The sequence below is a fragment of the Pieris brassicae genome, chromosome 1, assembly GCF_905147105.1.
Source record: "Pieris brassicae chromosome 1, ilPieBrab1.1, whole genome shotgun sequence".
In the NCBI taxonomy this organism is placed as follows: Eukaryota; Metazoa; Arthropoda; class Insecta; order Lepidoptera; family Pieridae; genus Pieris; species Pieris brassicae.
The window spans coordinates 11425542-11453385 of record NC_059665.1 but is presented as its reverse complement, the minus strand read 5'-3'; the positions used below and the strand labels follow the sequence as shown (position 1 = coordinate 11453385).

The 27844-nt window shown below is 34.7% G+C and overlaps 4 protein-coding genes across 4 annotated transcripts; all 4 read right to left on the bottom strand.

Annotated features, from left to right (window-relative positions):
* Positions 1-1152: 1152 nt before the first annotated feature.
* Positions 1153-3705, bottom strand: LOC123720709 (chymotrypsin-1-like). The gene is made up of 5 exons (XM_045677433.1): positions 3604-3705; positions 2728-2890; positions 2005-2254; positions 1505-1660; positions 1153-1293 (listed from the first exon to the last, which is right to left on the bottom strand). The coding sequence occupies exons 1-5, from the start codon at positions 3650-3652 to the stop codon at positions 1153-1155; spliced, it is 759 nt and encodes a 252-aa protein (XP_045533389.1). The 5' UTR covers positions 3653-3705.
* A 1204-nt stretch (positions 3706-4909) lies between these two features.
* LOC123711992 (chymotrypsin-1-like) lies at positions 4910-8005 on the bottom strand (the record flags this gene model as incomplete). Its single annotated transcript, XM_045664894.1, has 4 exons — positions 4910-5285; positions 5945-6106; positions 7174-7420; positions 7749-8005. Coding segments are annotated over 3 exons (573 nt in total), but the record flags the coding sequence as incomplete, so codon positions are not given.
* A 5286-nt stretch (positions 8006-13291) lies between these two features.
* LOC123720703 (chymotrypsin-1-like) lies at positions 13292-16336 on the bottom strand (the record flags this gene model as incomplete). The annotated part of the gene is made up of 3 exons (XM_045677418.1): positions 16265-16336; positions 13760-14010; positions 13292-13475 (listed from the first exon to the last, which is right to left on the bottom strand). Coding segments are annotated over exons 1-3 (507 nt in total), but the record flags the coding sequence as incomplete, so codon positions are not given.
* A 3724-nt stretch (positions 16337-20060) lies between these two features.
* On the bottom strand, positions 20061-26459 carry LOC123720693 (chymotrypsin-2-like). Its single transcript, XM_045677406.1, has 5 exons — positions 26411-26459; positions 25269-25443; positions 24063-24312; positions 23427-23582; positions 20061-22502 (listed from the first exon to the last, which is right to left on the bottom strand). Exons 1-5 carry the CDS (start codon positions 26457-26459, stop codon positions 22365-22367), a joined length of 768 nt encoding a protein of 255 aa, XP_045533362.1. The 3' UTR covers positions 20061-22364.
* Between the last annotated feature and the right edge of the window lie 1385 nt (positions 26460-27844).

Sequence of the window (27844 nt, the reverse complement as noted above, 5' to 3'; positions counted from 1 at the left end):
TATTTCGTACATAATTTCTTCGCATGCTTGCTAATAGCATAAGAATAGTAAAAGTAATTAAAATAATAAAAAACGACCTTGTAGTTGTTTTCGATTGCGATTCTATGTACGCTGGTGAAGGCATTTGAAATGTGCTTAAAAAAGAGGGTGTTCTGGATAAACTGCTTCATAGAACAAACTCCACTTTAACCATGACAAATGCGAAGTGATTTTAGTGACGCCCCGAACAACTACGAGTCTAAAATTGGATGTGTTTTTTGTCTATTTATTTATACGTTCTAAAATAATGTATATGCCAAAAAAAATACAAGAACATGACATCACAAATTAAACACACATACACATCAAATATATTAGAACATAAGTAATCTAGCAAAGGAGAAAATTAAAACAAACAAACACAATAAAAAAACACTGAAAAAAAACCTCATTAAGAGCATGATAACAAGGTTACGGTAACTTGGCAGAATTTACACATCAATATTTCATCGATGTTAGTAATCAAGTTGTAAGAGCGAGATAGCCTATGTATCATTCAAAGTAGCAGATTTTGTTTTGGATCTCTTGTTTATACTTTGCCCTGCAAAATTGGACACTGCCATTGAGTGCTTTATTGGTAAGATCGAATCTCGAAAATAGCTGCCTCATACGGTTCCACATAATTTCTACAGGGTATCCGAAAAGGTACAAAAGTAGTTCCTCAGAACCTTTTATGAAAAGAGTACAAGCCTACGTAGTTCTCGGAGTAGGGAATTGTAGGCCCATTAGAATTTCGTAGGGACTGAGCTTTAATAAAACTTTGTTTGAAGATAAGAATAACGCATAATTGCTAGGAGTGACTATAAGATTGTACGTTCCAAACAAGTCCATAGTCAACTATTTCCTGCTTGATCTCGCAGACTTGGCTGTAGTAAAATACTTAGTTTTAAAAAGGATCTTGCAAAGATTAATCTGTAGCAAAAGGTTTACTGGGAATTGTACAAAAATAACTTTTAATGTTATATGTACAATAGTTTTATATTATTTAATTACATTTTGGTACATGTATGTTTAATAAACAGTGCAATGCCAAGAATATAACTGCACAACAACCGCTAATTAATTATAAAAATAGTATGATGCTAAAAAAAATTTATTGAAATATGATTGAATTTATTGTATATGCTCATTAATCCAGTTGTAGTATGCTGGTACATATACAAACACGTCTGGGAAGCCTCGAGCGCATGCTATCCCCCAGGATACTATGCCCACTTGTTTTCCATTCCTCACTAGAGGTCCACCAGAGTCACCCTGAAATGTATTTATTTTATTCGAACGCTTTAACCATCCAAGCACTATTAAAACGTAATAATACAGCATTGTATATGTGTCGTTGATGAATTTTATTTAACAAGAAGATACAGGACCTTGGGTGTGGATATAGAACTTAAAAAAACTCTTCATCTCGTGAGTGCGCGGCAAGTCTTAATAAAGATAGGCTGTATTATACCAGTCTACTTACATTACAAGCTCCTTCCGATTCTCTAGTCAATGTGCACATTTGGGTTTTTTCAATGGGTGTAAGATCTCTTGTCTGCGCCAGTTTCTCTGAGCATCGTCTATTACTCAATACCGTTACAGTTAACACTTGAAGATTGTCCGGTACTGTTCGTTGGTTCTGAAAATATGTTGTTCACGATAAAACCTTTTGGTTCGTGCTTTTTTTGCGGCATTTTGTTTACAAAGAAAAATGTGAATGTAAAAGGAAGACACGGTTGTCTCATCGGTGCTTAGCCGGGGTTCGAATATCCAATGAAAATACTGACTAACGTGGCGTATTTGTTGTTTCCAACCAACTGTACACCTTTTATGAAAAAAGATAATAAATAAAAGAGAAATTGTAAAAAAATACAAACAAAATTAGGTTAAGAGTATTAAAACAAAAATATTTCAACTTTCTTAAATAAACACTACTCTTCGTAAATGATACTTTTGAACAAATATATATATATATGTACTTACATCTGTGAATCCCCACCCTGTCAATACACATCTAGATCCAGGTCTAATATTAGGTCTCGAAGCTAACCTTATCGGTTTAACCCTATCATTGAAGTTAAATTCGCCTTTTATTTGACACAGTGATATATCATTCTGTAGGCGCCGAATTATAAAATTCTCGTGAATTATAATTTTATTTATCTCATAACGATCTCCTCCAGATGAAAGTTTGTTTGTCCCTACCACTGCGGCTATCTGATTTGCATCTATGCTAAAATTTTAAAGAAATTAAGGGCCGATACATTTATCAATGTCAGGAAAAAAAAGTTAAAATAATTAATTAAAAATTGGTTCAATGTGCGTGAAAGATTATTTAGAAGCATCTCAATAATACTGGAATTAAAAAAAAAATTACTAATTTATACCTAAACAGAAATACAACGTTAAAGTATTATTGTGCCAGAAAATATAATCTCATTTCATATAACGGCTAATAACAGGCAGTTAACTTAAATGAATGAAAACTATACTTGCTGAGTACTGAGAGGTGTTTTTTGACTTAGTTGGAATTTGACAATAAGTAATTAGTAACAAAATGGAAACTAAGTTTTCGATGGAAAAACTACTTAAAACAAGGACATTAATGGACCTGCCATGATGTGATTCGTTTGGATTTAGATAAGCTACCACACTGTTATACTGGAACTAATGCAAGAATGTCAGTCCTATATCCCACCTACGTACCCATTGGTGCAGTGTGCGGCGGTGAGAATCCAACTTTCGCTTATAATAGAGCCAGCACAGAAGTGATCATCTGATCTGTCGGTATTCCTAAACGACACTTGGTATGGAGCCAACGATTCGGAGGCATCCGTACCGCCTACAATTCTCGATTCCTGCACTTCACCTTTGTAAATAGTTTTTAAAATATTCGCAATCAATTTTAAAGTATTAAGTAATGGTATGTATAAATAATCACAAATATGTAGAGCAGTGTGCCTAGTGGCTACAGCGTGCGAATCTCATCCCAGAGTTCGTAGGTTCGATCCCCGGCTCTGCACCAAAAGACTTTGTCTATGTGTGCATTAACATTCGCTCGAACGGTGATGGAAAACATCGAGAGGGTTACCCCAAAAATTCGAACAGAAGACTGATCAGCCTATTAGATTGACAAATGATCTCGAAACAGCTACAGAAATCTGCGACCAAGGCCTAAAGAAGATTTTAGATTTTATTTTATTTTTCATTGTAAACTAATGAATATTTTATTAATTTCAACACGCATGCATACACGCCGATAAAGAAGTTTCACTTCAAATAGTAAATGAAATGTTAAAATAAATTTAATAATTTTGGTCCCTATGGCAGTGTACCTTTGACGCTGGCAGCAATAGATACTTATTCGTTTTGCCAATTTATTAATTAGGCGGATAAAGAGGTCCTAGGTTCAGTTCTCTGAATCATTATTATTAAGGTTTGTTGGCACAGTCTCAGGCAGATACTTTTATTGAATCTCAAGTAAATCTTCGTCTTATACATACTCATTACGGTGACTTTAAATATATACCACAATCATTATTTCTAGAGACTAAACGTCAACAAAAATGAGTACATACATACCTTGAGCAATCCATGACATGACAAACAGTGTAACGATATTCAAAAACATTATTATAAAATTTAAATATTATATTGTAATCGCCAATATGTCCTAACCGATGCAATACTATTGAGAAAGGGGACATTCAGAAATTTTGTACTATATATGTCTATTTTATGTTATTTCCTTCTTCATACATCAATTGTTAGAACAATTCGCGTGCAACTCACACAATTATGTAAAAAGGAAAATTGTGAGAAGAGTATATTTATTTATTCTCACTTCGTTACATTAAAAGAAAAACAAATAACATAAAAAATATAAGAGATGCAACGGACGCCATTTTCGCTAACAAGCGATCTCTTCCAGGCAACCCTAGTAAGGAAAATTCTAAAAAAGAAATATTAAGGGTAAAGTGCAAGTGTACAAAAAAATAATAAGTACATTTAAAAGTTATATAATTACCAAACAAAATCTTATATAATACAAACAAGAATTGCTTAAAAGTCACTATTGAGCAGGATATTATATGGTTAAGAAATGATTTTGTAGAAGATTTTAAAAGAGTTTAGGTTAGCCACAACCATATTCCACAACTTACTGGCGGAGATCCTAAAAAATTGCCTTAAAAGGAGATGGAATATCTAAAAAGCGTCTTTTAGCGGAGCGTAACATATAGGATTGACACAAGATAAGAGGGAGTTTTTGGGTTGAAAAGAATTGAGTATAATAGTTTGCCTGGATTGGATAATGCATAAACAAAAACACCATATAGATAAAATTGCTAATATTAAGCTTATAATTACTGTGCGCAATTATAATAGTAGAAGTATATTAATAATTTGAATAATCGCCTGCCAGCTCTCATTGTATCCAGAGAGAGAGAACAAAGATCCAATAGGATATGAATATGTGTCTTGTGGTGCTGCTCGTGCCAGCTTGTTGAGCCTGGACGAAGGGAGATGCGTGAGACGCGCACTGGGTATATTTTTATTAACCGGGAAGCTGTAGAAGTCATGCTAACTGATACGTGACTGAGGCGGTGGCATTGTGTGACATATACTGACTTCACGTAGTAGAGGTTCGACTTCAGACACAAGTTTGTTACGGTACTTATCGACTAATGCCCGAAAAATACCTGCACATGCGGATAAATTACAACATATCATTGATATGCACTTCACGGATTTAGGGTCGGAACACGCTCCGTCGACGATGACCTTGATGCTCCGATAGGCCAGAAAACTGTAAATCCAGTCACATGATTTCTCACGCATATATTAGCTTTGAGAGAAGCGTTTTATAATAATAATAATAATAATAATCTTTATTTCTTCTCTCACATATACATACATAGAAGGTAATTATGATTAAACTATGCCACACCCGATCGAAGGTTTTCGCTATATCCAAACGAAAACCACTAGCCTATGTAACGTAAGAAATCAATTAAATAAAAAATAACAATTTGGCCTTTGTTATCTTTATTAATTAAAGAAATGCAAGTATTCTGTATTCTGTAGTTCTGCCATCGCCATAGGGATAGTTAAGGCTTATTAGCTTCCATGGTTTCCATAACCCAAGTGGCATATTTGCTGGTTCTCGCATAGACATCAGGTTGGCCTCTTGCACACGGAATGTTCCAGGAGAAAACACCACAAGTTGTGTTATTGTTGCACACTAATGATGCACCAGAATCACCCTGAAATCATGTTTAGTTAGTTGTCTTGCGGTACACGTACGTTAGTTTTTTAAATATGATTTAGTTTATTTTTATCGATAGGTAATGCTTGCAATTTCGATTCGAGGACACTATGCATTTTGTTGAGCCTTATTATTAGTATAATTATTTACTTACGAGTAATGTTGTAGTAAAAATAGTATTTAAAATTCTCTACTTATTCTTCTAGGTGCGGGCCGAATATTTTCATAAATGCACTGTTAAAGTTAGCAAATTAAGGTCAGACAGACTTTCGTTGACATAAAAATAAATCAGTGGCACTACAACCTTTTTAGGTCTGGGCCTCAGATTTCTGTATGTGTTTCATGATCATTTTTAATCGAATAGGCAAGTAGGTGATCAGCCGTCTGTGCCTGACACAAGCCGTCGCTTTTTTTGGGTCTAAGGCAAGCCGGTTTCCTCACGAAGTATTCCTTCACCGTCGGAGCTAATGTTAAATTCGCACATAGAAAGAATATCCATTGGTGATCGAACCTACGACCTCAGGCATGAGAGTCGTACGCTGAAGCCACTAGGCCAACATTGCTCTTTCGTTATCATAGGCCACGAATTATTAACTATTCCTGTGTACTGCAGTGCAAATATAAAGAATAGTAAAGAAGACTATAACAATTACTTACTTGACAAGCACCTTCTTTGACCATGTTATAAGTACAGATGTGGTTAGAAGTAATAGGGTTAGTCTTATCAAAGCGTCGCAAATAATCAGTTTTTCATTCTTTCTCCGTTAAAACTTTCACGTCCAACATTTGTAATTTGTCAGGACTGTTCCTCTTGTTTTGCTATAAAGTGGTTTTATATAAATACGCTGATAACTTAATCGTACGACTACCTACTAAGCTCATTGTGTGTGTATTTAGGTTTCAAGTAGGTAAGTAAAACTAGATGGTTATCAGTAACAAACATCTCACACACAACCAGCTGCCCACTGAAGTATTTCCGAACCAATTCGACTTAGGGTACTTGAAGAAAAGAGCGTACCAATTCTTGAAAGGCCGGAAACGAACTTGCGTGCTTTCTGGCAATGTGAGTGTCCACGGGCGGCGGTTTCACTTAACATCAGGTGAGCCTCCTGCCCGTTTGCCTCCTATTACATAAAAAATACACAAAACCACAAGCACACAAGCAAGAAGCACAAAAACTAAACGTCCTTGCTATTTCAACTTATAGATCAACGTGCTGGCTCTCTATGCACCTGTAGTAATAAAATAAATTTGATAGTTATGGCAACGTGTATGAATTTATCATAACTCTTGAAAAACAGCTATTAGAGGCTCAGCATAACTAGCATTTAATTGAAATAACTGCAAATGTTCAATTAAATATATGAAACTAACACTTTATATTTAAAAACAGAAATATTAAAATGAAAAGAACTTGCAAACTGTCTCACTTCTAAATTCCCAGAATCACAATTTATGATAGAAAAATATTCTTCTGCGATGAAAGATCTCGCGCCGCAGAATGTAATTAACAGTTGCAGAATAAACCTGTAGTTGCTATTATAAAAGCCAACACAGTCTCCAATTACAACAGATATCACAACACACTGACTGATATTTTATGTTAAATATTGGACTAGCATTTATGAACAGCTGTTATGTAATTAACTACTTTCTATAAAAATATTGTAAAATTAATTCTTTGATAAATAATAATAATTTTATTAATTTGACAATTTTTATACAGGGAAATTTAAATAAACAAGATCTTCTCGTATTATATAAAAACTTTTAATGTTTAGATCATTACGTTTACTGAACCCTACCAAGGCCAAAGCTTTTTTAAATATAACAAGAACGTTGTTTTTCCAATACTCAGGAGTGGTTAATACATTAATTTTGCTTACGGTAGTGAATCCCCATCCAGCTAATTTACACTTTTGTCCTGGTTTAGGATCCTCGGTTGCTACTTCAATGGCTTTAACTTTGTTTGTGAATGTAATCTTCTCAGCAGTTCTCAACAAAGCAATATCATTCTTAATGGGTTCCAAGGTGTATTTTGGATGTATTAAGATTCTGTCAATTTTGTATCTAGTGCCTCCCTTAGTGATTGAGTTGGTTCCCGCCAAAATGACCATATCACTTGGAGATATACTAAAAATTTGATTACTAAAGAAATATTTTTTCTGTTAAGTGCGACTAGATCTAGGATCGATTGTAAAGAGTACTTGTGCTGTTATATAAAAAAAGCAAATACAAATGTCTCTGAATTTATGTGACAAAGCATATAATGAACGAAAAGCTTAAAGCGTACCTTCAAACAGACACAGATGTACTGTAGACAATGTACGTTGCGGTCGTGGTACTTACTAAACAACGCAACGTATATCGCTAATAATATAGAACACCATAACTTTTAGGCAGTCATTTTACGAAGCGATTGAATAAGAATCAAGGGTAACCACAGTAAAATACCACTCACTTTTTGAGACAATGCGCAGCAGTGAGGACCCATCTATCAGCAATTATGGCACCTCCACAGGTATGAAAGTTGTTGTACTTTGTTAGCTGCAGAGATATTTGGTACGGAGCAGCACCGTCTGGCGCATCTGAACCACCCACGACACGACCGGACCCGTCGCCAGAATCAATTTCTGAGTCCTTAAAGGTTTTCAGTTCTGCTGCTTTACAAATAATGATAAAATTTAATTGATATGCCTGGGAAAGACAAATCTTTAATTATAAAATTTTTAACCTCGCAGCCTCGCACAGTAAGCCTTCTTTTCTAATGAGACAAATATATAATATTTATACATCGGGTGATAATTATTAATATATAAGGTAATTATAAGTTGGACAGAAACCGGTGGAAACAGATAGGCCGCTCTAGATGCTTCCTTGCTGACTTGTCTTAGGTATGAATATGGTCTAAAGTTCAGAAGCCTCTTCTAAAACGATATTGTTATACTGGTTGATATTCTTCGGTATACTTTGTCAAGCGTCGTTCTAAACAGGAAGCGAACAATTTGAATTTGAACCTTTCAAAACAAGCACTCACTGTTGTCTAAGCAATGTAGGTGTGTTCCTAACGTGAAAGAGTATATTTGCACTTTATTATCGCTGCACAAAGTTCAAATTAAAAAATCATATCTATCAAAACAGTTTGCGTAAGAGGGTTTGAAAAAATTGTAAGAGATCATTAGTAATGATTTTTGTTTTGGTTGTATGTATATATATATGTTTTATTGTATTGTTGCTCGATATTGTTTATTTTATTTTAGTTTCGGCATGCGACGTTTTCACGTCATTACATCTGTCAAACAAATCGCCTTAAAAAATATTTTTTTAATTATTCATTTAATATCCCTATATGTGCAAAATTATATAAATACACTACTAATAGGAAAATATCCCAGTCGGGGCTTTTTAGTGGGTCACAGAAGAGTAGCCAAAGTTCGTGGAAGCGAAGATACTTTGGACACCCGAGCTGAACCTCACACATCACCCTATCATCAGGGTGACGATTCTGTTCGGGAGAATTTTTTGCGCCGACTATAAAATTGGTAGGAACAAAAAACTGCCACATTTTAAATCTTTTTGATAGAACGAAGTCTGTCAGGTCCGCTAGTTAAATATAAAGAGCGATTCGAATCGTCACCACCCATTCTCTTCTTGAGCAACCTTCTCTTTTGGCGTTGCGTAGAGATGCGAGGTCAGTCTACATCTTCTACACATTTACTGAGTGAATATTATGATAACCCTGAATATATATATAATGTAAATATAATATAAATGAGTTTTTTAAGTTAAATAACTGTAACTACTTAATTTTCTTAGGTTTAAATTAATTGATTATCTAATGAACCTTTTGATTATCTATTCCTTTTATGTAAGAACATCTTAATATAAAGGTAATATACTATAGCTGTACTAAGTAAATTTTTACCTGGACTTAAAAGGGAAATAGCACGAAATAAATCAAACGAAGACGTTGTTTGATATAGTAATGTTGGGCTCCATATATTGCAATGACCAATCTCAGATGTTATCCATCATGTCAGAATGAGTCTAGACAAAATTAAACAATATATTTTTATAAAACCGAAATTTACACGTGTTTCCCAATTTTAAGGCCAAAGAAACGAAGAAACAAATATAATATAAATTTCTCATTAATATCAAGGTTATGTATGTAATTATTTATTAATAATAAAATATTATTAATATAATAAAATAATATTAATATGAGTAGTAATTATTTTTTGAAGTAATTAAGTTGAACCTGGCAAAAAATCAATTAAAAATTTGATCAAAAATTTATTTTACATCGTTTTACGTCCAAAATTAATCCTTCTCTTTCTTATGATGTTGATGTTTATGATGTTGTTTTATAACAATAAATTAGATTTGAATATTTCCCAGACTTATTCATTTCTCGCTTCTCTCAAAGTGGCAAATACTTCTTCACTTACTTGACTTAATGTGTCGGTGTGACCCTAGATGGGGCATAGGGCGTCCACAGTGAGTCTCCATCGCGTTCGGTTTTAAGCCTCGTATTTCACCTCGGTCTAAGTCTTTCCGGCTCTCTTTGGCTCGGTAACTCTGCAACAGTACGGGCCAGGTTTGCTTGGGACGGCCACGCTTCCGCTTTGTCCAAGATAATTTTCTTACGAATCTGCCGATACTGCTCTATGAATGAAAAGGTCATGGTGTCGGCAAAAGCTGCTTCATGCTCCAAGCCCGTGTTTGGCCATGTTACGCCCACAGTTGGTGTTTTCGCTTCTAACCTGAGCGCTAAGGTCCGTCATGACGATCACAATGTCTAGTTTCTTAATACCTTTAATGTGGCATTTAGAGCGTTGTAAAAGTCATCCTTGGTGTCTACTGCAGACGTGTTGGTGGGAGCGTAACACAGCACCATGGAGATCTTCCGGGATCTTCTTAAGTTGAAACGGGCCTAAATGATTCTGTCTGAGATTGGTTTCCAGTCAAAAAGACTTCTCTTTGCGGAGTCAGAGAGGAGAAAAGCGACGCCATATTCAAGGTAGTCATCCTCATCCAACATTTTCCTTCCCGGATTATAGAAGAGTTAGGCCTTTGGACGTTCTCAGTTCACCAATATCACTCATTGCTCATTGCTAAGCGTTTTTACATTCCAAAGAGCAATTTGTGTCCGGGATTTAATGCCAAAGTTCGTCGATAAATGATCGGTACGGTTTCTTACAGTTTTGGTTTCTTGAATTGTTGTTGATTTTTTAGGCAAGCAGGACATTAACCCGCTGTGTCTTTCAAGTCTGATAGTGGGGCTGCCACTTTAGACCATCAAACAAGCTCGGTTTTTGCTTAAACTAGTGTTCCTCGACAAAACGGATAGGAGGCTCACCCGATGTTTAGTGACTGTTCGTTGAAGACGGTCATGCTCACAAGCTCCCACCCAGAGGTGAGAACAGTACTCCTCAGTTGCAAGCCATGGCCCGAGTGAAGTACCGTCTTGTTTCGCTGAACCCACCAAGCTTCTCGGAGGCTAATTTGAGCCTTTATCTTGAAATGACTGCGAAACTTAACGTCATTTGAAATATCAACGCCCAGTATTCCGATGCTAGTTGTGGATTTATAGAGTGTCTTCAAATAGAGGAGTAGTGTCCTCTTAAGGTTTATTTGGACTAGATTTATTCAACCTGAGTCCAAAACTTCACGTAGTAGAGGTTTGACTTCAGACACAAGTTTGTTCCGGTACTTATTGACTACTGCCCGAGAAATACCTGCACGGCCAATGTATCCCCAGTGCTGTCGTCGGCATTTCATTAAATGCGGATAAATTACAGTTCACGGATTAAGGGTCGGAACATGCTCCGTCGACGATTACCTTGATGCTCCGATAGGCCAGAAAACTGTAAATCCGGTCACATGATTTCTCACGCATATATTAGCTTTGAGAGAAGCGTTCTATGCCACACCCGATCGAAGGTTTTTGCTATATCCAAACGAACCACTAGCCTATGTAACGTAAGGAATTAATTAAATAAAAACATAACCATTTGGCCTTTGTTATTTTTATTAATTAAAAAAACGCAAGTATTCTGTAGCGTCTTCGCTGCCATCTCCAAGGGTATAGTTAAGGCTTATTAACTTCCATGGTTTCCCTAACCCAAGTGGCATATTTGGCTGGCTATGGCTGGTTCTCGTGTAGACATCAGGTTCGCCTCTAGCACACGGAATGTTCCAGGAGGAAACACCACAAGTTGTGTTATTGTTGCACACTAATGATGCACCAGAATCACCCTGAAATCATGTTTAGTTAGTTGTCTTCCTTACGGCACACATACCTTCCTAGTGGAAAAAACTGTAGTCAGTTTTTTAAATGTGAATTAGTTTATTTTTGTAATGTTTGCAATTTCGGTTCGAGGACACTAGGAATTTTGTTAAGCCTTATTATTGGTATAATTATTTACTTACGAGTAATGTTGTAGTGAAAATAGTATTTAAAATTTGCTACATTCCTATTCTTCTAGGTGCGGACCCAATATTTTCATAAATGTACTGTTAAAGTTTGCAAATTAAGGCCAGACAGACTTTCGTTGACGAAGAAGACTATAACAATTACTTACTTGTCAAGCACCTTCTTTGACCTTGTTATAAGTACAGATCTGGTTAGGAGTTAGTCTTTTCAAAGTGTCGCAAATAATCAGTTTTACATTCTTTCTCCGTTAAAACTTTCACGTCCAACATTTGTAATTTGTCAGGAGTGTTCCTCTTGTTTTGCTATAAAGTGGTTTTATATAAATACGCTGATAACTTATCGTACGACTACCTACTAAGCTCATTGTGTGTGTGTATTTAGCTTTCAAGTAGGTAAGTAAAACTAGATAGTTATCAGTAATAAACACTGCAAACATTTCACACACAACCAGCTGCCCACTGAAGTATTTCCGAACCAATTCGACTTAGGGTCCTTCAAGAAAAGAGCGTACCAATTCTTGAAAGGCCGGCGGCCCACTTACGTGTCTTCTGGCTATGTGAGTATCCATGGGCGGCGGTATCACTTAACATCAGGTGAGCCTCCTGCCCGTTTGCCTCCTATTACATAAAAAACACAAAACCACAAGCAACAAGAAGCACAAAAACTAAACTTCCTTGCTATTTCTCTCTATGCTCCTAAAGTCATACAATAAATTTGATAGTTATGGCAACGAGTATGAATTTATCATAACTCTTGAAAAACAGCTATTCACACACAGCTCAAATATGTATTATGAATCTTGAGTCATTCTGACAAAGTGTAAAACATACACATACATATATAAAAAATGTTTAATATAATTAAATCATTGTCGATTAATGATCTAAACCAACAAATAATGTAAAAAGTTTAGGTAAAAACAAAATAAGAAAATATATTAAAATTATAAATACATATAAACTTGCATTTAATTGAAGTAGCAGATGTTCAATTAAAATATGAAACTGACACTATATATTTCAAAACAGAAATCTTAAAATGAAAAGAACTTGCAAACTGTCTCACTTCTAAATTCCCAGAATCACAATTTATAATAGAAAAATATTCCTCTGCGATGAAAGATCTCGCGCCGCAGAATGTACTTAACAGTTGCAGAATAAACTTGTAGTTGCAATTACAAAAGCCAACACATTCTCCAATTACAACAGATATCACAACACACTGACTGATATTTTATGTTAAATATTGGACTAGCATTTATGAAGAGCTGTTATCCCAATACTACTTTCTATAAAAATAATTGTTTGATAAATAATAATAATTTTATTTATTTGACACTTTTATACAGGGAAATTTAAATAAACAGGATTTTCTCGTGTTATATAAAAACTGTTAACGTTAAGATCATTATGTTTACTGATCCCTATAGCCAAAGCTTTTTTAAATATAACAAGAACGTTGTTTTTCCAATACTCAGGAGTGGTTAATACATTAATTTTGCTTACGGTAGTGAATCCCCATCTAGCTAATTTACACTTTTCTTCTGGTTTGGGGTTCTCGATTGCTACTTCAATGGATTTAACTTTGTCTGTAAATGTAATCTTCTCAGCAGTTCTCAACAAAGCAATGTCATTCTTTCTCTCCAAGGTGTATTTTGGATGTATTAAGATTCTGTCAATTTTGTATCTAGTGCCTCCCTCAGTGATTGAGTTTGTTCCCGCCAAAATGACCATATCACTTGGAGATTTACTAAAATTTTGATTATTAGACACATTATTATTCAGACACAGAGGTACGGTAGACAATGTACGTTGAGGTCGTGGTGCTTAATAAGCAACGCAACGTATATCGCTAATAATATAGAATACCATAACTTTTGCATGAAAAGACCTACTTGAGACTATACTATCAACATATGATACACATTAATAATAGCGTTCTAAATTACGTGGAGTATAAAATACCGAAATGCAGTCATTTTACGAAGCGATTGAATAAGAATCAAGGGCTAACCACAGTAAAATACCACTTACTTTTTGAGACAATGCGCAGCAGTGAGGACCCATCTATCAGCAATTATGGCACCTCCACAGGTGTGAAAGTTGTTGTAGTTTGTTAGCTGCAGAGATATTTGGTACGGAGCAGCACCGTCTGGCGCATCTGAACCACCCACGACACGACCGGACCCGTCGCCAGAATCAATTTCTGAGTCCTTAAAGGTTTTCAGTTCTGTTGCTATACAAATAATGATAAAATTTAATTGATATGCCTGGGAAAGACAAATCTTTAATTATACTATTTTTAACCTCGCCGCCTCGCAAAGTAGCCTTCTTTTCTGAAGAGACGATAAGTTAATTGAATTTTCTTTGACTAAGGAAGTGTTCACTGTGAAATGAAATTTATTTGTTAAGAAAACTAGTTTTTTAACTTAACAATAATATGTATAATTGTTGTCATATCGACGTTAAAGAAAAACAGTTAGTTAGCAGGGAGTTAGGTATAACTTCGAGGACGTATTGTAAAAGAGATTCAGAATTATGACATTATTCTAAATTTATCATACAAAAGTTTAATTAGGTTCGAAATAAAATTTATATTTTGTCCATCAAAACAAATAAACAATTAAACAGTACTGTGCCAAATTTAGAAATTATTTCACAATTAGAATTCAAAAAAATCGCCTATACTTAATATTTCTTTCGCGATAATGACCGAACTAAGAAAACCGGGATACGATATAGTGTGTAGTAACGTCGTAACGGAATAACTTTTTCCTTATATTCACGAGTTAGATTGTATTGTACTTAGATTAATTAATAAAGTTTATTTGGTTATTAAAGTGAAACTTCTTTATCGGTGTTGGAAAAAAAATACCGTCACATTTTTCGGTTACGCGCCATCTTGTTCTTGTCCCTACCACGATTGATTCGAAGAGATTCGAAGCCATTAATAACAAAAATATATAATAACGATAGTAGTAATTCTATTACAATTAATGACATTCTGTAATAATCTTAGAAGTAGTAATATTTAACTTTATTTAACCAATTTCTGTAAAGCTGCATATAGTAGATCATTTTCATCAAGAAGTTTCACTTCTTACGACTGTGAAAAAAAATGATTACTAGTGTACACGCACACATTTTTATTTTATATTTTTGTGATATTAATATATATATATATATATAAATAAATTCGGTATATCTGATCTCTATATCTGTTTTTGATATTAGCAAATAAGTATTATTTTAATTAGTTTTCAATAAAGATCTGATTACGTAATTACTTTCTTTTAACAAGTTTTTTTTACTTTCATTAGTAATACCTAATTGGATCGAATTTAATAGTTTCGAACATTTCGCATAATATTAAGTTCCTTTATTTTGTTATTTATTAATTTTACAGTGTATTAGTTAAATACATAAATATATAACGAATTAAAATATAACAACCTTATTCAAAGTGGTCTCCATTGGCTGCAATACAGTCCTTATAATGATTCTAGGCGTTAGCTTTCCTCCCGAGATAAAATCTTTTCTTTGACCACCTTTTTCGATGCCAGTTCTGTCACAGCGTTATGTTGTACGGTATTCTACTATGGGGTGCTGCTGCAGAGATTTAATCCATATTTGTGCTTCTGAAGCGGTCGTCGGGGGATTTGTTGTGTTTCCCCAAGGGAGTCGGTAAGGAATGAGTTTAAGGAATTAAATATTACGACACTATCTGGTCAATATATTCTTGAAGCGTTCTTCTTCGAACAGCACAATGGCCTGAAATCCTACCTTCACTCCGAAGGCAGCGGAGATCTCACCTTCCTTCTACTTGAGGAGCATGTCCTCAGGGTAGCCAAAGTTGAGCGTACGTAATACGTCCTTATGTACCAGAGGAGTATGGTACGATATGGTACTCTTAGACACTACCCCGAGCAGCAGAAGGACTTTTAGCCTCCGAGAGTGCTGAACCCCGCTCAAACATTCATCTACGTGGTAATGCCACCGCTGACAGCTTTCAATTATAATGCCTGTGTGCACGTGCTGCGGGAACCAGGCCATCCCACGCGCTGGCCCCATTTTCAAAACATAATCCCTGATGTGCCCCTCTACGTGACGAACGTTGATCTCCAACACGACACAACACACGTGGAGCTCGCTATCCTAGCCCAATGAATGAAGTTGGCGTCTACACGCCACTTCAACAAGGTTAAACACCATCAGCATCAACTACAACAATTAATGAAATAACATTCAGTAACACACATCAAATTCCAGCATTTCACAATATCGGACATTCACATCAATACAGTCGTCACATCAAAGAACGGCTGATGCTTTCAGTGACATTTTCTATTTATTGATATATTTGTTTATAATAATGCCTTCTGTTTGTAATAATAATAAAAAAACACATACTCTCTTAATTATTAAGTGAACTACATCTAAATTGCATACAAAACATCGGGACCCGTATTAATACTATCCAAAGTTACATAGAACCGGCGCGATAGTTTGAGGCGCTATAGTGTAAGCTACGTAACTTACCTTGAGATATTGACCAATTCTAGAGATCAATTTACAAAAGCATGGCTTTTCAAGAAACCACTCCAAGGCCATCATTGCAACGGTTAATAGGCACTTAACTTTTGATTTAAATAATGTTTTGGTAGAAAACAATAAGTAACATTTATGTTATTTTTGTTTAGGACAGGTCAGTTTTTTTTAATATTAAGTGATACTGCCGCCCATGGACGCTCTCAATGCCAGAGGTCTCGCGAGTGCGTTGTTTATTTAATTATTATTTATTACTTAAGATGTCATGTAGAAGATGGTGTTGCAGCTCCTTACAAACGATGTGTAAAACAAAAAAAACTTGGCGATTAAAAACAGAGAGAGATTATTGCCAGTTCTTTTCTTCCGTTCTAAGCCCTTGGTTGAGAATTGGCGGTAAATGTAAAATTATTATATTTCTTATTTGACTTTCATAAGTGTACATTGTGTTACCTATATGAATAAATGATTTTTGACTTTGACGTCCGATGATGAAACTCCGCTGCAGGTGGTGATCCCCACAACTCCACTGAACACTCTACATGGTAACATGAAGCTACATAGTGACCGTGACATGACATCTCTACGCCCAGGATCAAGCCGCTTGGAAAGAGATAGATCGTCGAGGATTCGAACCGTTCTTCATTGAATAACAGTTCCAGTTGAAACAGCTTTTACTGAATAGCTCCTAGACGTAAGAAGAGTATTCCATGTGAAAACTGTCATCGAAAAGAGGAGTAGTCAAAGTTTCGTTTTGGTCGAACCTTTTGTCTTCTTGGGCTTCAATGTAACTAGATTTAGTCTATCTTTTTTTTTTAATGTGCGGAAGTTATTGATATTGATGAAACTACTCATATTTTTAAACATTTGTTTCTTCTCTTAGCTTATAACATAATTACGAATTAAAATTCAATTGTAGTTTGTAAATTGTCTTCACAAAAATCCGGTCCGGTTTAAAGACATTTATTCTCATAACAGGCAATAGTCACTTACATGAGAACTTTTATACTAAACATACAATTTATCCCGTCGTGGGTCATTGAAAAGCTTCAAGGATGGATTAGTAGAACTTGGGTGGAATTTCATTTAGAGAACTGGGATCACTGAAGAGGCTGTCTACACTTTTTATATTTTGGAAGTTTATTATACCCCAGCACTTCATGTTTTTTTTACAGTAATTGGTTCTATACTTAGGTAGAATATGATGATGAAGGCGTCGCGAACTGCGCTTTTGAACTTGATTTATTTTCGTGGAAGTAATGTTAGTTTGTATATCGATATAGGTTGAATACTTATAAATTAGCAGCAGCTAAATATGCTGGGAACTATATAGGGGAACTAAAATAAATATGCAATATTTATACTCAATGTAAATATTTTATTTATTTTAATTCTTGTTCAGCGTATCTTTTATTCAATTAACGAAAGAGTAGACTCTAGTATTGACATCACACTAGGCTGTGACCACAGCTTCTTGTCCCCCAGGAAACCTATAGTCGTCAAATATTTAGATTTTTTTCATTTAAGTTAATGCAGGATCATAATTCTAATTTTATATTATTTTTTTATTTCGAAATCAAATACAAAAAGAGCTAAATACAACTTTCTAACAACATTGTTAAGAAAATTTAAAGACGACAGGCATTGCTCTATGAGTGTTGCCTTGACACAAAACAGTCTGGTATTATATAAATATAAATGCTGTCGTCATCAGCCCGAGATATTCGGTAAGGTAAATCTCCCTCTGCCATTCTGCTTGCGAAGGGTCTATTATAAATCAACAGTACGTCTTAACCGCCGCGCATTGCATTGTTGAGTGAGTAAAATTTTTCATTCCTATATATATTTTATTTCATTGTATAGCAAAGCTAAAATATAAAAGTTCACCTCCTTCCTTGCTCACACCGAGTCGTGGTGTGTCAGATGAAGATAACGCCGTTTTCATTTACATCTATTTTAATAATTTACATGTGTAAAGCTATCATTTCATGAGGAACGAAGAACTTTATTGTGTTATTAATATACTTTAAATAACTTATAGGAAACGAGTCGTCTATAGTCGTTGGCAGTCATCATTCATTGGTGCTTCATGAGAAATTTTCGATGGTATCAGGGAAGAATGACGTAGGCGTCCTACAAATCGAAGGCAATTCCAATACAACAACAATGTTCAACCAGTCGAGTTGTTCAAACAAACGGTACCCGTTGGATAGAAATGTCCTTTGACCGGTTGGGGAAAAGTAAACCTGGTGAGTATATTAGTTTTGTTATATTCTTTCACCAAGAGACAACTATTATTTCTCCCGAAATCGCCGGTTAAAAAGAAAATAAATATTGCCTTTTTACACACATTGTTTCGAGCTTAGGGATCGGATCGAACACGCCGAAGTAACACACTTGGTTAACTCTTCGATGTTTATCTCTCGGGATCGGAATATAAACTGTATTCATTATTACGAATGGATAAATCACGAGGAATTTAATTGCACTGTAAATACACAAATTTCGCGGCAAATTATACTAATAAACGTATATAAACGTTTTCGCACACTTTTCGCCATAAGGGCCTTTCCAGATCAGCTCGGGCTGTTTTGGCGAACTTGGCTTGCATTTTGGCCCAATTATATATCACTGGTAATAATCATGAACGATATTCGAGAGCTTTCTGGGTAAAAGCGTTCTGAGTAGTTCCATCTTTAACGCAGAATTTCATGTCACACACGTCTTTGTCCGACACCTTGAAAGGACACTCTAAAATATTCCTTCATACAAACTGATTATAGACCTGAAAACGCCTAAATACATGTTTCCCGAGAACTTTTGGAGATAACGACGTTGACTCTGAAACAACCTGAAAATTCAATCATCACAGTGGCCATGTCAGCCATCGGAAAACGACCCTCGATTTTAGACTATATAATACATAATAGAAATCATAGAAAACATTTCGATCCACCCGTGTTCATAACAATATATCAAATTTATTTTTAATAGTAAAAATTTATTCAAAATGACCTTTTGCAGAGCATGTATAATTTTTTTCCTTAATAATAATACATTTCGATTAATCATACAGGAAAAGAGCATTATGCCGAACAATCTTCAAATGTTGTATTTCCAAACTGAACAAAATAACGTTTGCACTCGTCAATTGGTAGGCAGGCCGTATCAGGATTATTTACCCTTGAATGATGGACAACTCTGCGCTAGACGCCCGAACCACAAAGGCACATGCCATGTAAGTAAAGAACAATAAAACTGAGATGAAAAATGACTCGGTGGTCATTACAGCCACTCCATGGAGACGTTTCACCGACTGGATTTAGAAACTTTTCATAAGTAAATAAGCAAGCAAAAGTAAAAGATATCAAATATGAATTTCAAAAATATTGTTTTTTGATAATATTATGTATATCAACGTAATTAAAAAAAATATATTGCCATTAATGGTAGGAATGGTTATTCACAAATGATATTTCTGATATTAAAAGAGCGTGAAGAAGAAGGATCGGGATTTTTTAGATCGTATAATCAGCGACATATTCTAGTTCTATCTAGGTGATGCTTGTTGTTATACTGTTGTCTTATTAAATTTCTGTCGCAGGGTGATTCGGGTGGGCCCCTCGTTGTTGAAGAGGGCAACAAATTTATTCAAATAGGAGTCGTGTCCTGGGGAGTTCCCTGCGCCAAAGACTATCCGGATGTATTTTCTTCAGTTCATGGTAACTACAATTGGATTCAGAGCAAAATTAAGTGAAAATATTGTAACATCTGATCTAAATAAATATCATTCGAAATAAAAGTATATTTTATTAAATATAAAATTTTCTTGATACCCAAACTTGTTTAAATTCGATTAAAAAAGTACATCGCAAAGGAGCACCTACGTATCGTAGCCGTCTTTTCTAATCGTCTTCTAATGTTGGAAATTATTCTAGGTAGAAATTTGAATGCTACATTTAAACTAGCAACCAAATTATTATAAATACTAATATAGTATATAACTTATTTTCAATCATTACCTTATAATAGCTTTCATGACGGGACCATATGACACAAGTGGATTCAGGAATTCATCTTACTATTGCCAAATATAGCTTCACAAAATAAATCATATATTGTAACAGTATGTACAAGCTAAATGACGTCATTAAATGTAAAGGCGGTACTTATACAATTAAAATAATAATTAACTAAAATTAAAATAAATGAATAACAAGCACACATTTCACATCAATTTACCAGTTCCCAATTATAAATTAATTAGCCCTTTGTAATTAACAGTACTGACTTCTCTTACAAAAACAATTAAACCAATGATTGCTATAAAAAAATTAAGACAATTCTAAAATTCTATACAATTTGTTCAAAACAAGAATTAAGTTCGGTGGCGGTTGTTGTATGGAGTTTAAATAAAACTTTTTGTTTGAAGCTGGGTAACAGTAACAGTAGCAACATAACTGACTTTAATGGTTAAAAATATCAGCTTATAACTAGCACAAAATTACGGGTAGTGGGGTTGCGACGCTAACAAAAACAAACTTGGCCTATCTAAGGGTTCATATCGGAAACGACTTTGTTAAAATACCATTTATTAGTGCGGTAAAAACATTTTGTTTACGCTTCTAATTAGTAACTAAAATTACATAACTCAAGTGAGGGTTTTTTTCAAAAGCAGATATTTTTGGTATGAAAAGTAGCACTGGACATAGTCTAATCACTAGTGGTATCAAGGTGCTACTATATGCACCATTTGATTTATTAATATGATTTATTTTTACAAAAACATATTCATTTATAATAGTCACGCACACAAGGCTGATCACTTACTAGCCTATATCTATATCGAGGATACAGAGATGTGAGCCCAAGTTCACCATTGTAAATTGTAATCAACAAGAGAATTTCTCATCTTCAATATGATGGTTCAATTATGTCCTTGCGCATTTAGAGAAACCATGAGGTGCCAACACAATAACAAAGACACATTTTTTACCTATTAGTTTAAAATTATGAGTTTTTTAAACATTAACATAAATTCAAACAGGAATGCTACAGATAATTAATATTTTTTTTAATGAAATATTGTTGTTGATGTCAATTTAAATATATTATGAATAATATATATATTTTTTAGTTTTCATTTACATAATATTTATTATCTACTTGGCTTTGCACTTTTGTGCTGCAACATAAGTTTTCTTTAAAGGCAACTTGCAAGAAACAGTGGCCAGAAATTTATTTACCGATGAAATAAAAGTCTCAGTTTGGAAGGCTCAGAATAGAATAGAATAATCTCTCGTAGGGAAATGCAAATTCAATAAAAAATAAAATTCGTCTCCGTTAAGAGCGTCTGCTGCGCTACAGCGAGCCCAGCTTCTGAGTTACCTAATCAGGTGAAAAAGTCACAGTGTAGTGCGTGCGTAATCGCGTCGATGTCTCTCAGGCCTTAATTTTACGTAGAGGGTCGTTGTCTGGGTTACACTCCCGAACCCTTCCTGCGTTCTCTGTAAGTATTACGACGCTTTGAAAGTGTACCACGGGCCGTCACTGTCAGCCTCCACGACAGCTATAACTATGACAGGAAGCGATCCTATCCGAAGGTGGCGTTTAGGGAGCTACGTTTAGAGCTCCTCACCGGACCAACCTCTAAAGTGTGTTGCGCTGTGCCTTCTGCTAAAGACACTCGTGGCAAATGAGGCGAGGCCTTCCTCCTGGAGATCCTGTGAAGGTATCCCCCGAAACATCAATGACCTGTGAGAACCTGAACAATCCGGTAAGAGTGTGCCCTCCATCGCAATATGTTGGTTGCGAACTCTAAACTATAAGCCGGGAACAACGCTGCGACTATCGTATCTAGAAACACCGGCTCTAGAGTAGTAATGAGCAGTAAGGCCCAGGGGCGCAGCTTAGTCATCACTAGCCTGTATGGCCACCCCAATGGGTCTAGCTCCAAAGTTTATGGAAAATCTTTCCACATTTTCTCTTTGGCCTCTCTAATTGCAATGCGCAGTATTATTGTTACACAGTAATTTACAAAGTTTAGTACAACTTAAAACATCTTAAATACTAATACTTCTGGGCTATGCCAGTTTCACATTTCCCCATGTATCCAGTCTATGTAAGCGTAGACTTTTGTGAATACATCATCATAACCTTGACCACATGGTACTCCAAACGAAACCACTCCTATTAATGTTTCATTAATTACCAATGGACCTCCCGAGTCGCCCTGTAAACAGTTTAAGTCACATTAAATACATAAAATTACGAAGTAAAATTGTATAAGAAAAGTTTTTTTTTTAATATAGAATAAGGGGCAAATGGAAATACTGATATTAAGCGATGCCACCACCAATAAACACTTAGACTGCCGGAAGGCACTTGTTAAATTCGTCCAGTGGAAGGAACTAGTACTGAGGAAGTTCCGCCCGAAGCGAGAACAGTAATGCTTTTTGAGGACGAAATTATTTAAAAAATTCTATACGAAATAGCCACCTTTGGTTTTTATCTTTTATCGAATCTATGGATTTACGCAGCGTTTCCAAGGGAAATTTTGGCACTGCTTGCTCCAAAGATTTTTTAAGAGACTCAATGGCGTTTACAGTAGGCCATGTCTTCTAAATCTGACCATAATTTGGAAGAGTTGTGGGCTGGGCTAGTCTTCAGCTCTTATAAAGTTCGGAATGTTGGATCAAGCCAGGCTTGGGTAGTTCGTATCTTGTGACCAGCTACAGAATCCTGCTGGAATGTCCACGGTATATTTTCGAAATTTTTATTGCTGAGAAGTTTCTATTTCTAAAAAATATGTCAAAAGGCTCACAGTCGAAAGACATTTTTAAAATAAACGTGTCCCAAATTCAAAATAATCAAAAAGTTGAAAAAAAAGAACAAGTTTTTATGGTTATATGTCGAAACATTGACAATGACAGCTGAGAGTAACACCATTGCTCCGACATCACACGGTTTAAAAAATATCTTAACAAAGGCCCTGACTTTCTTTTTTAAGTTTTCTTTTTTTACTAAAAATACTTAATTTAGAACCGAGATAAACCGAAAATGGATGGAAGGAAAAATGCCGTAACTATAGCAACAGACCCATCAAGTCTTATTTATAGATTCGTTATTGTTTTGAATTTATATATAATATACTTACTGGGCATCCTCCTGTTCCTTTGCCAGCGTATGCGCAAACTTGCTTTTTATCAATTGGTAGGATATTTTTGAAAGCTTTCAAGTTTCGATTGCATTGCTTCAGAGTTCGAGTTTTTAGTATGGCTTTTTGGAGTTTATCAGGCACTGTCCTGGCGTTCTGTTACAATCAAATGTTTATAGTAAAAGTTATAAAAAAATTATGTAGATTGAAAGTATATGCTTTTTTAAAACATATTATTTAAATATATACCGCTCTCAATTTGGACCAGTCTGTCATTATTCGACGGTCACTGCATATACGTGACGTAAATATTTAAATTTTAAACCACTATTCGCTTTGCTCTACAAATTCTAGTATTTGTTTTCTTTATTGGCAAGCAGGTGACAGATTTTTGTTCGACACATATCGACGTTTACAGTCGGAACTAATTAACCGCTATACTAATAAACCAGTTCATAAAAACTAAATTAGTCTACTTTAGCTTAAATTCGTATAAGGAGAAGTTTAGTTAAAAGAGTGCGATAGTATTTCATGTACGGCGAAGATAATTAAAGTTTTAAATTAAACAACCTAAACTTTATCGTTTTTTTTGTATGATGAATTTAATTCGCTTCAAGTATTAAAAACTGTACGTACAAAATCAGTATATCCCCATCCCGTAAGCAGAGCTTTTTTCCCGACTTCGACATCGCTTGAAGGTAATTTTATTGGTTGAACTTTCTCTCCAAAAGTGATGTTGGTAGACACTTTACATAAGCCTATATCATTTTTCACGGTTTCCCTTGAGTAGTTTTCATGTGAGATGCACTTTTCAAGTTCGTAGCGTTGACCGTCACGAGAAAGTGAATTCGTTCCTACGACTATTGTCAAATTTTCAGTGGGAATTCTGAAAGTAGGTACTTTAATAATTCTTCGTTTTATTTTGAATTGTATTTGGTTTAGTACAGTACTAAACATGTTAATAAAACTTCTTAAGTTATAAGCGCGAATTATTTTCATGATTCCACTCGACATTTCAGCAATCGTGGTCAGTAATAGATATTTTTTTATATTGAATCACAGGCTCAAACCAATAACGGCCGGAGGCCCGGATGTTATACCGCCTTATATCTTACGTGTTTGTGGGACTTGAGATATTATTGAAATAACAAAATCGATAACCATCATTGTGCACAACATAAAAATTACGATTTGACTAGTAAGGTTTAAGCCATCTCAAAAGTGCTCCTAATTTTAAATAAGCTTCTATTTTTAATGCTTAAAAAATAATGCAAAACCCTGTCAAACGCTTTGCTAAAATCACAATAAACAACATCAACCTGATGTTTGTTATCAGTTGCTTCTACTAAATATTCAGTCCAAAAGATTAGTAGACAGTATACATTTTTTTATTGTCGTAGGTTTTGGCGAAGGTAAAATCGAGTAAATAATAATAGTTGCTAACAAGAGTGGCCTCACCATCCTAAAAAGGGGTCGATCCTTAGCCATTTTCCACATGTTAGGGAAAGTGCCTGTTCTTTGTTCTTAGAGACATATTTTAGATAGATATGACTCCACAACTGAGTAGCAACGGACAGTGCTTGTGATGCCATCTGGCCAAGCTACCGTTGTTATATTTATTTTGATTATGCTTTAAAACTAGCTTGAACAATAAATGGCAATACAATTCTGCTAGACTTATAATGATAATTAGTTTACAATTATATACGCTATAAAATTGATTGACTTGCCTTTAATTCGTAATAACATCGTGTTATTATAAAATCTCTGACATACGTATATATAAGTTTGTTATTCATATCATTTGTATAATAAATGTTAAAAATTGAACTATATACTGACTCGTCAATACAATGCGCTGCCGTTACAATCCATTGGTCATGTATAATGGAGCCTCCACATATATGAAGATTATCTCCTAATAAATCGGTTTGAAGAGAGATTTGATATGGTGCTATGCCGTCGGTAGCGTCATCACCACCCACAATCCGCCCGCTGATTTTAGTTCTGGCATCTCCTGTTTTAATATTATAATGAAAACTTTATTTTTGGCAGAAATTTGGTTTTCAAAATACATCTATCGCTAGTCCACAAATAGAGATCCCCTGTATTATGGGTAACTGGATAACAATTATTCTGTTTTAGTGTTACAACTAATCAAAGAAAAATAGTATAAGACATAAAGTATGTATGAATGTATGAGTATGTATTTGAGAGTTGATATGTGCATGCGCTGTGTATATGTCGCAGCCGCGCCGTTTAGTTAAAATACTATACTGTTAATTATACGACTAATTAAGCTAGTTGGCTGCGACATGTATATAATAAAACTATAAATTATTATTATATCGTGAGAAGAACGACTATAATACTGCGCTTCCCTTAAAAATTCAGTAATACTATACAGACGAAATAGTACATTACACTGATGAAATGTTTTGACCGGCTTTAGATATTATAATACATAATTAAACAACTACAACTAATCCCAAAGGTAATTTGACTGGTATTTACGAATCTCCAAGAATTACTCGCTAGAATCCCTGGTAACTTGTACAAAGTTTTAGTCAATTTCATAGTAATGTGTAAAGAACGGTTCAGTGCCCGTTATTTAACAATAAATGGTAAACCCTGAGTACATAACTTGATACATCGTTTACTTAATTACGAAAAAAGACTTCTCAGTCGTAAAGTTATGTAAACAATTAGTATAGGAATAATGAGAGGTTAAACTAACAACAATTACTTTGCCTTTAAACATAACCACAAATGGTGAGTTGTATGACCACTCACTAAACAATTGAGGGCGTTAAACTGGTGAAAATCTAATTATTTCAAATACATCTAAACTTATATTAAAACCGCAGCTAATTGCAAAGTAATCGTCAAATAAATAATTAGTCTCTTAACAAAACGTAAGTATACAATATTTCAAACAGTACTGATTAGAGCTAATTTTCTTTTATAATAAAAATAGAACTCACCCCAGCTGCTTAGTGCAAGAAAAAGAAGTGTTACAAACAGGCTATTCATAATGAATCTAAAAGATAAGACAGAAGAGGTTTATTTATACTCAAGAAAGACATTTACATTAAAAAGCGATATTTAAGCATAACTATAACACTCGTTAAATAACATTATTTTACTTGACTTTTATTTATATAAGTAAAACAAAAGTAGGTCTAAATTTATCAACAACAACTATCTAGCTACAACATTTTTAGGTCTAGGCCTCAGAATTATTTATCCGGCATCCGAAATCGAAGTGGCCGATGTTAGATGAAGTTTGAAAGCAGACGACGAAGATAGAAAAATCTACAACTGCAATCTGCTATTAAAACCAATTAGTTCAGTAATCGACAGCAGCCTATAGAACTTTCGGGACGGCCTTTCATTGACTGGTCTGTTCCTCCACTTAGGTTAAGGGAATTCTATCCTCTACGGGTCTACCCGTTAAGGCTATGTGGTAATTTAATAGAAGCCAACACCTTAACCACTAAACCGTGGCGATTGTCTATTATAATCTAAAACTATCTATTAAAATTTATTTTTATAGCATGTCTTCGAGCTAATTTTAGGTGATTAAATATTAATTGACTTGTAAATTTGCACGAAAGACATAATTACAATGTTATCGTCGACTTTTATTAGCTATATTAACTACTTATCCATTACAATAAACTATTTAGATAGTAAGTCGATAAAATATAGTTAAAAGTATATATTTACCACGAGCCCCTAGGGAGCCACGTTAGACTAGTAAATGAACTTCTGATTATTAACTCGATATATATTTTTTATACAGAATTGTACGCACCCACCTCATGATAAACCATAGAAATTAACCCATATTAAACAGTCTAGGGAGGATATAAGGAGAAGGGCTGAAACTCCAGTGCCGTTCCAGACGAGCTGGGATTAAAAGGTGATGACGGAGTCAGGTTCTGTATTTCCAAGAAGCATTCTTCGGAGTGTAATCTATAGAAGACTGAACGGCGATGGTCAAGTCTGAAGAGCTGAGATTTTCCCAGCAATATCATAGATATTTGATTTGCAGCGTGATTCTGGTTACGTGTCCACCTTATGATAAACATTGGTGGAGCGATGATTTTTTGTTTAAAAAAAAGTATTCGTAACATCCGTGGATTTGAGAGAACCGCACCGCTGGCTTATTTCCGATAGAGGAATCAAATACAAAAGGGACCTAGGTACTATATTTTTAACCCCATATATTTTGGAACTGTTCAAATCAATAATATTATACAATTATTATAAAATACATACTACTTAGCTCGCTCTCAAAGTTTATTGGAGTAATTTAGAATCGCGATTGTATTTATAAAGCGATATGAATCGAGTGAAAAAGAAAAAAATAAATATTATTTATTTAGTGACAATATAAATGAAAATGCCTTATT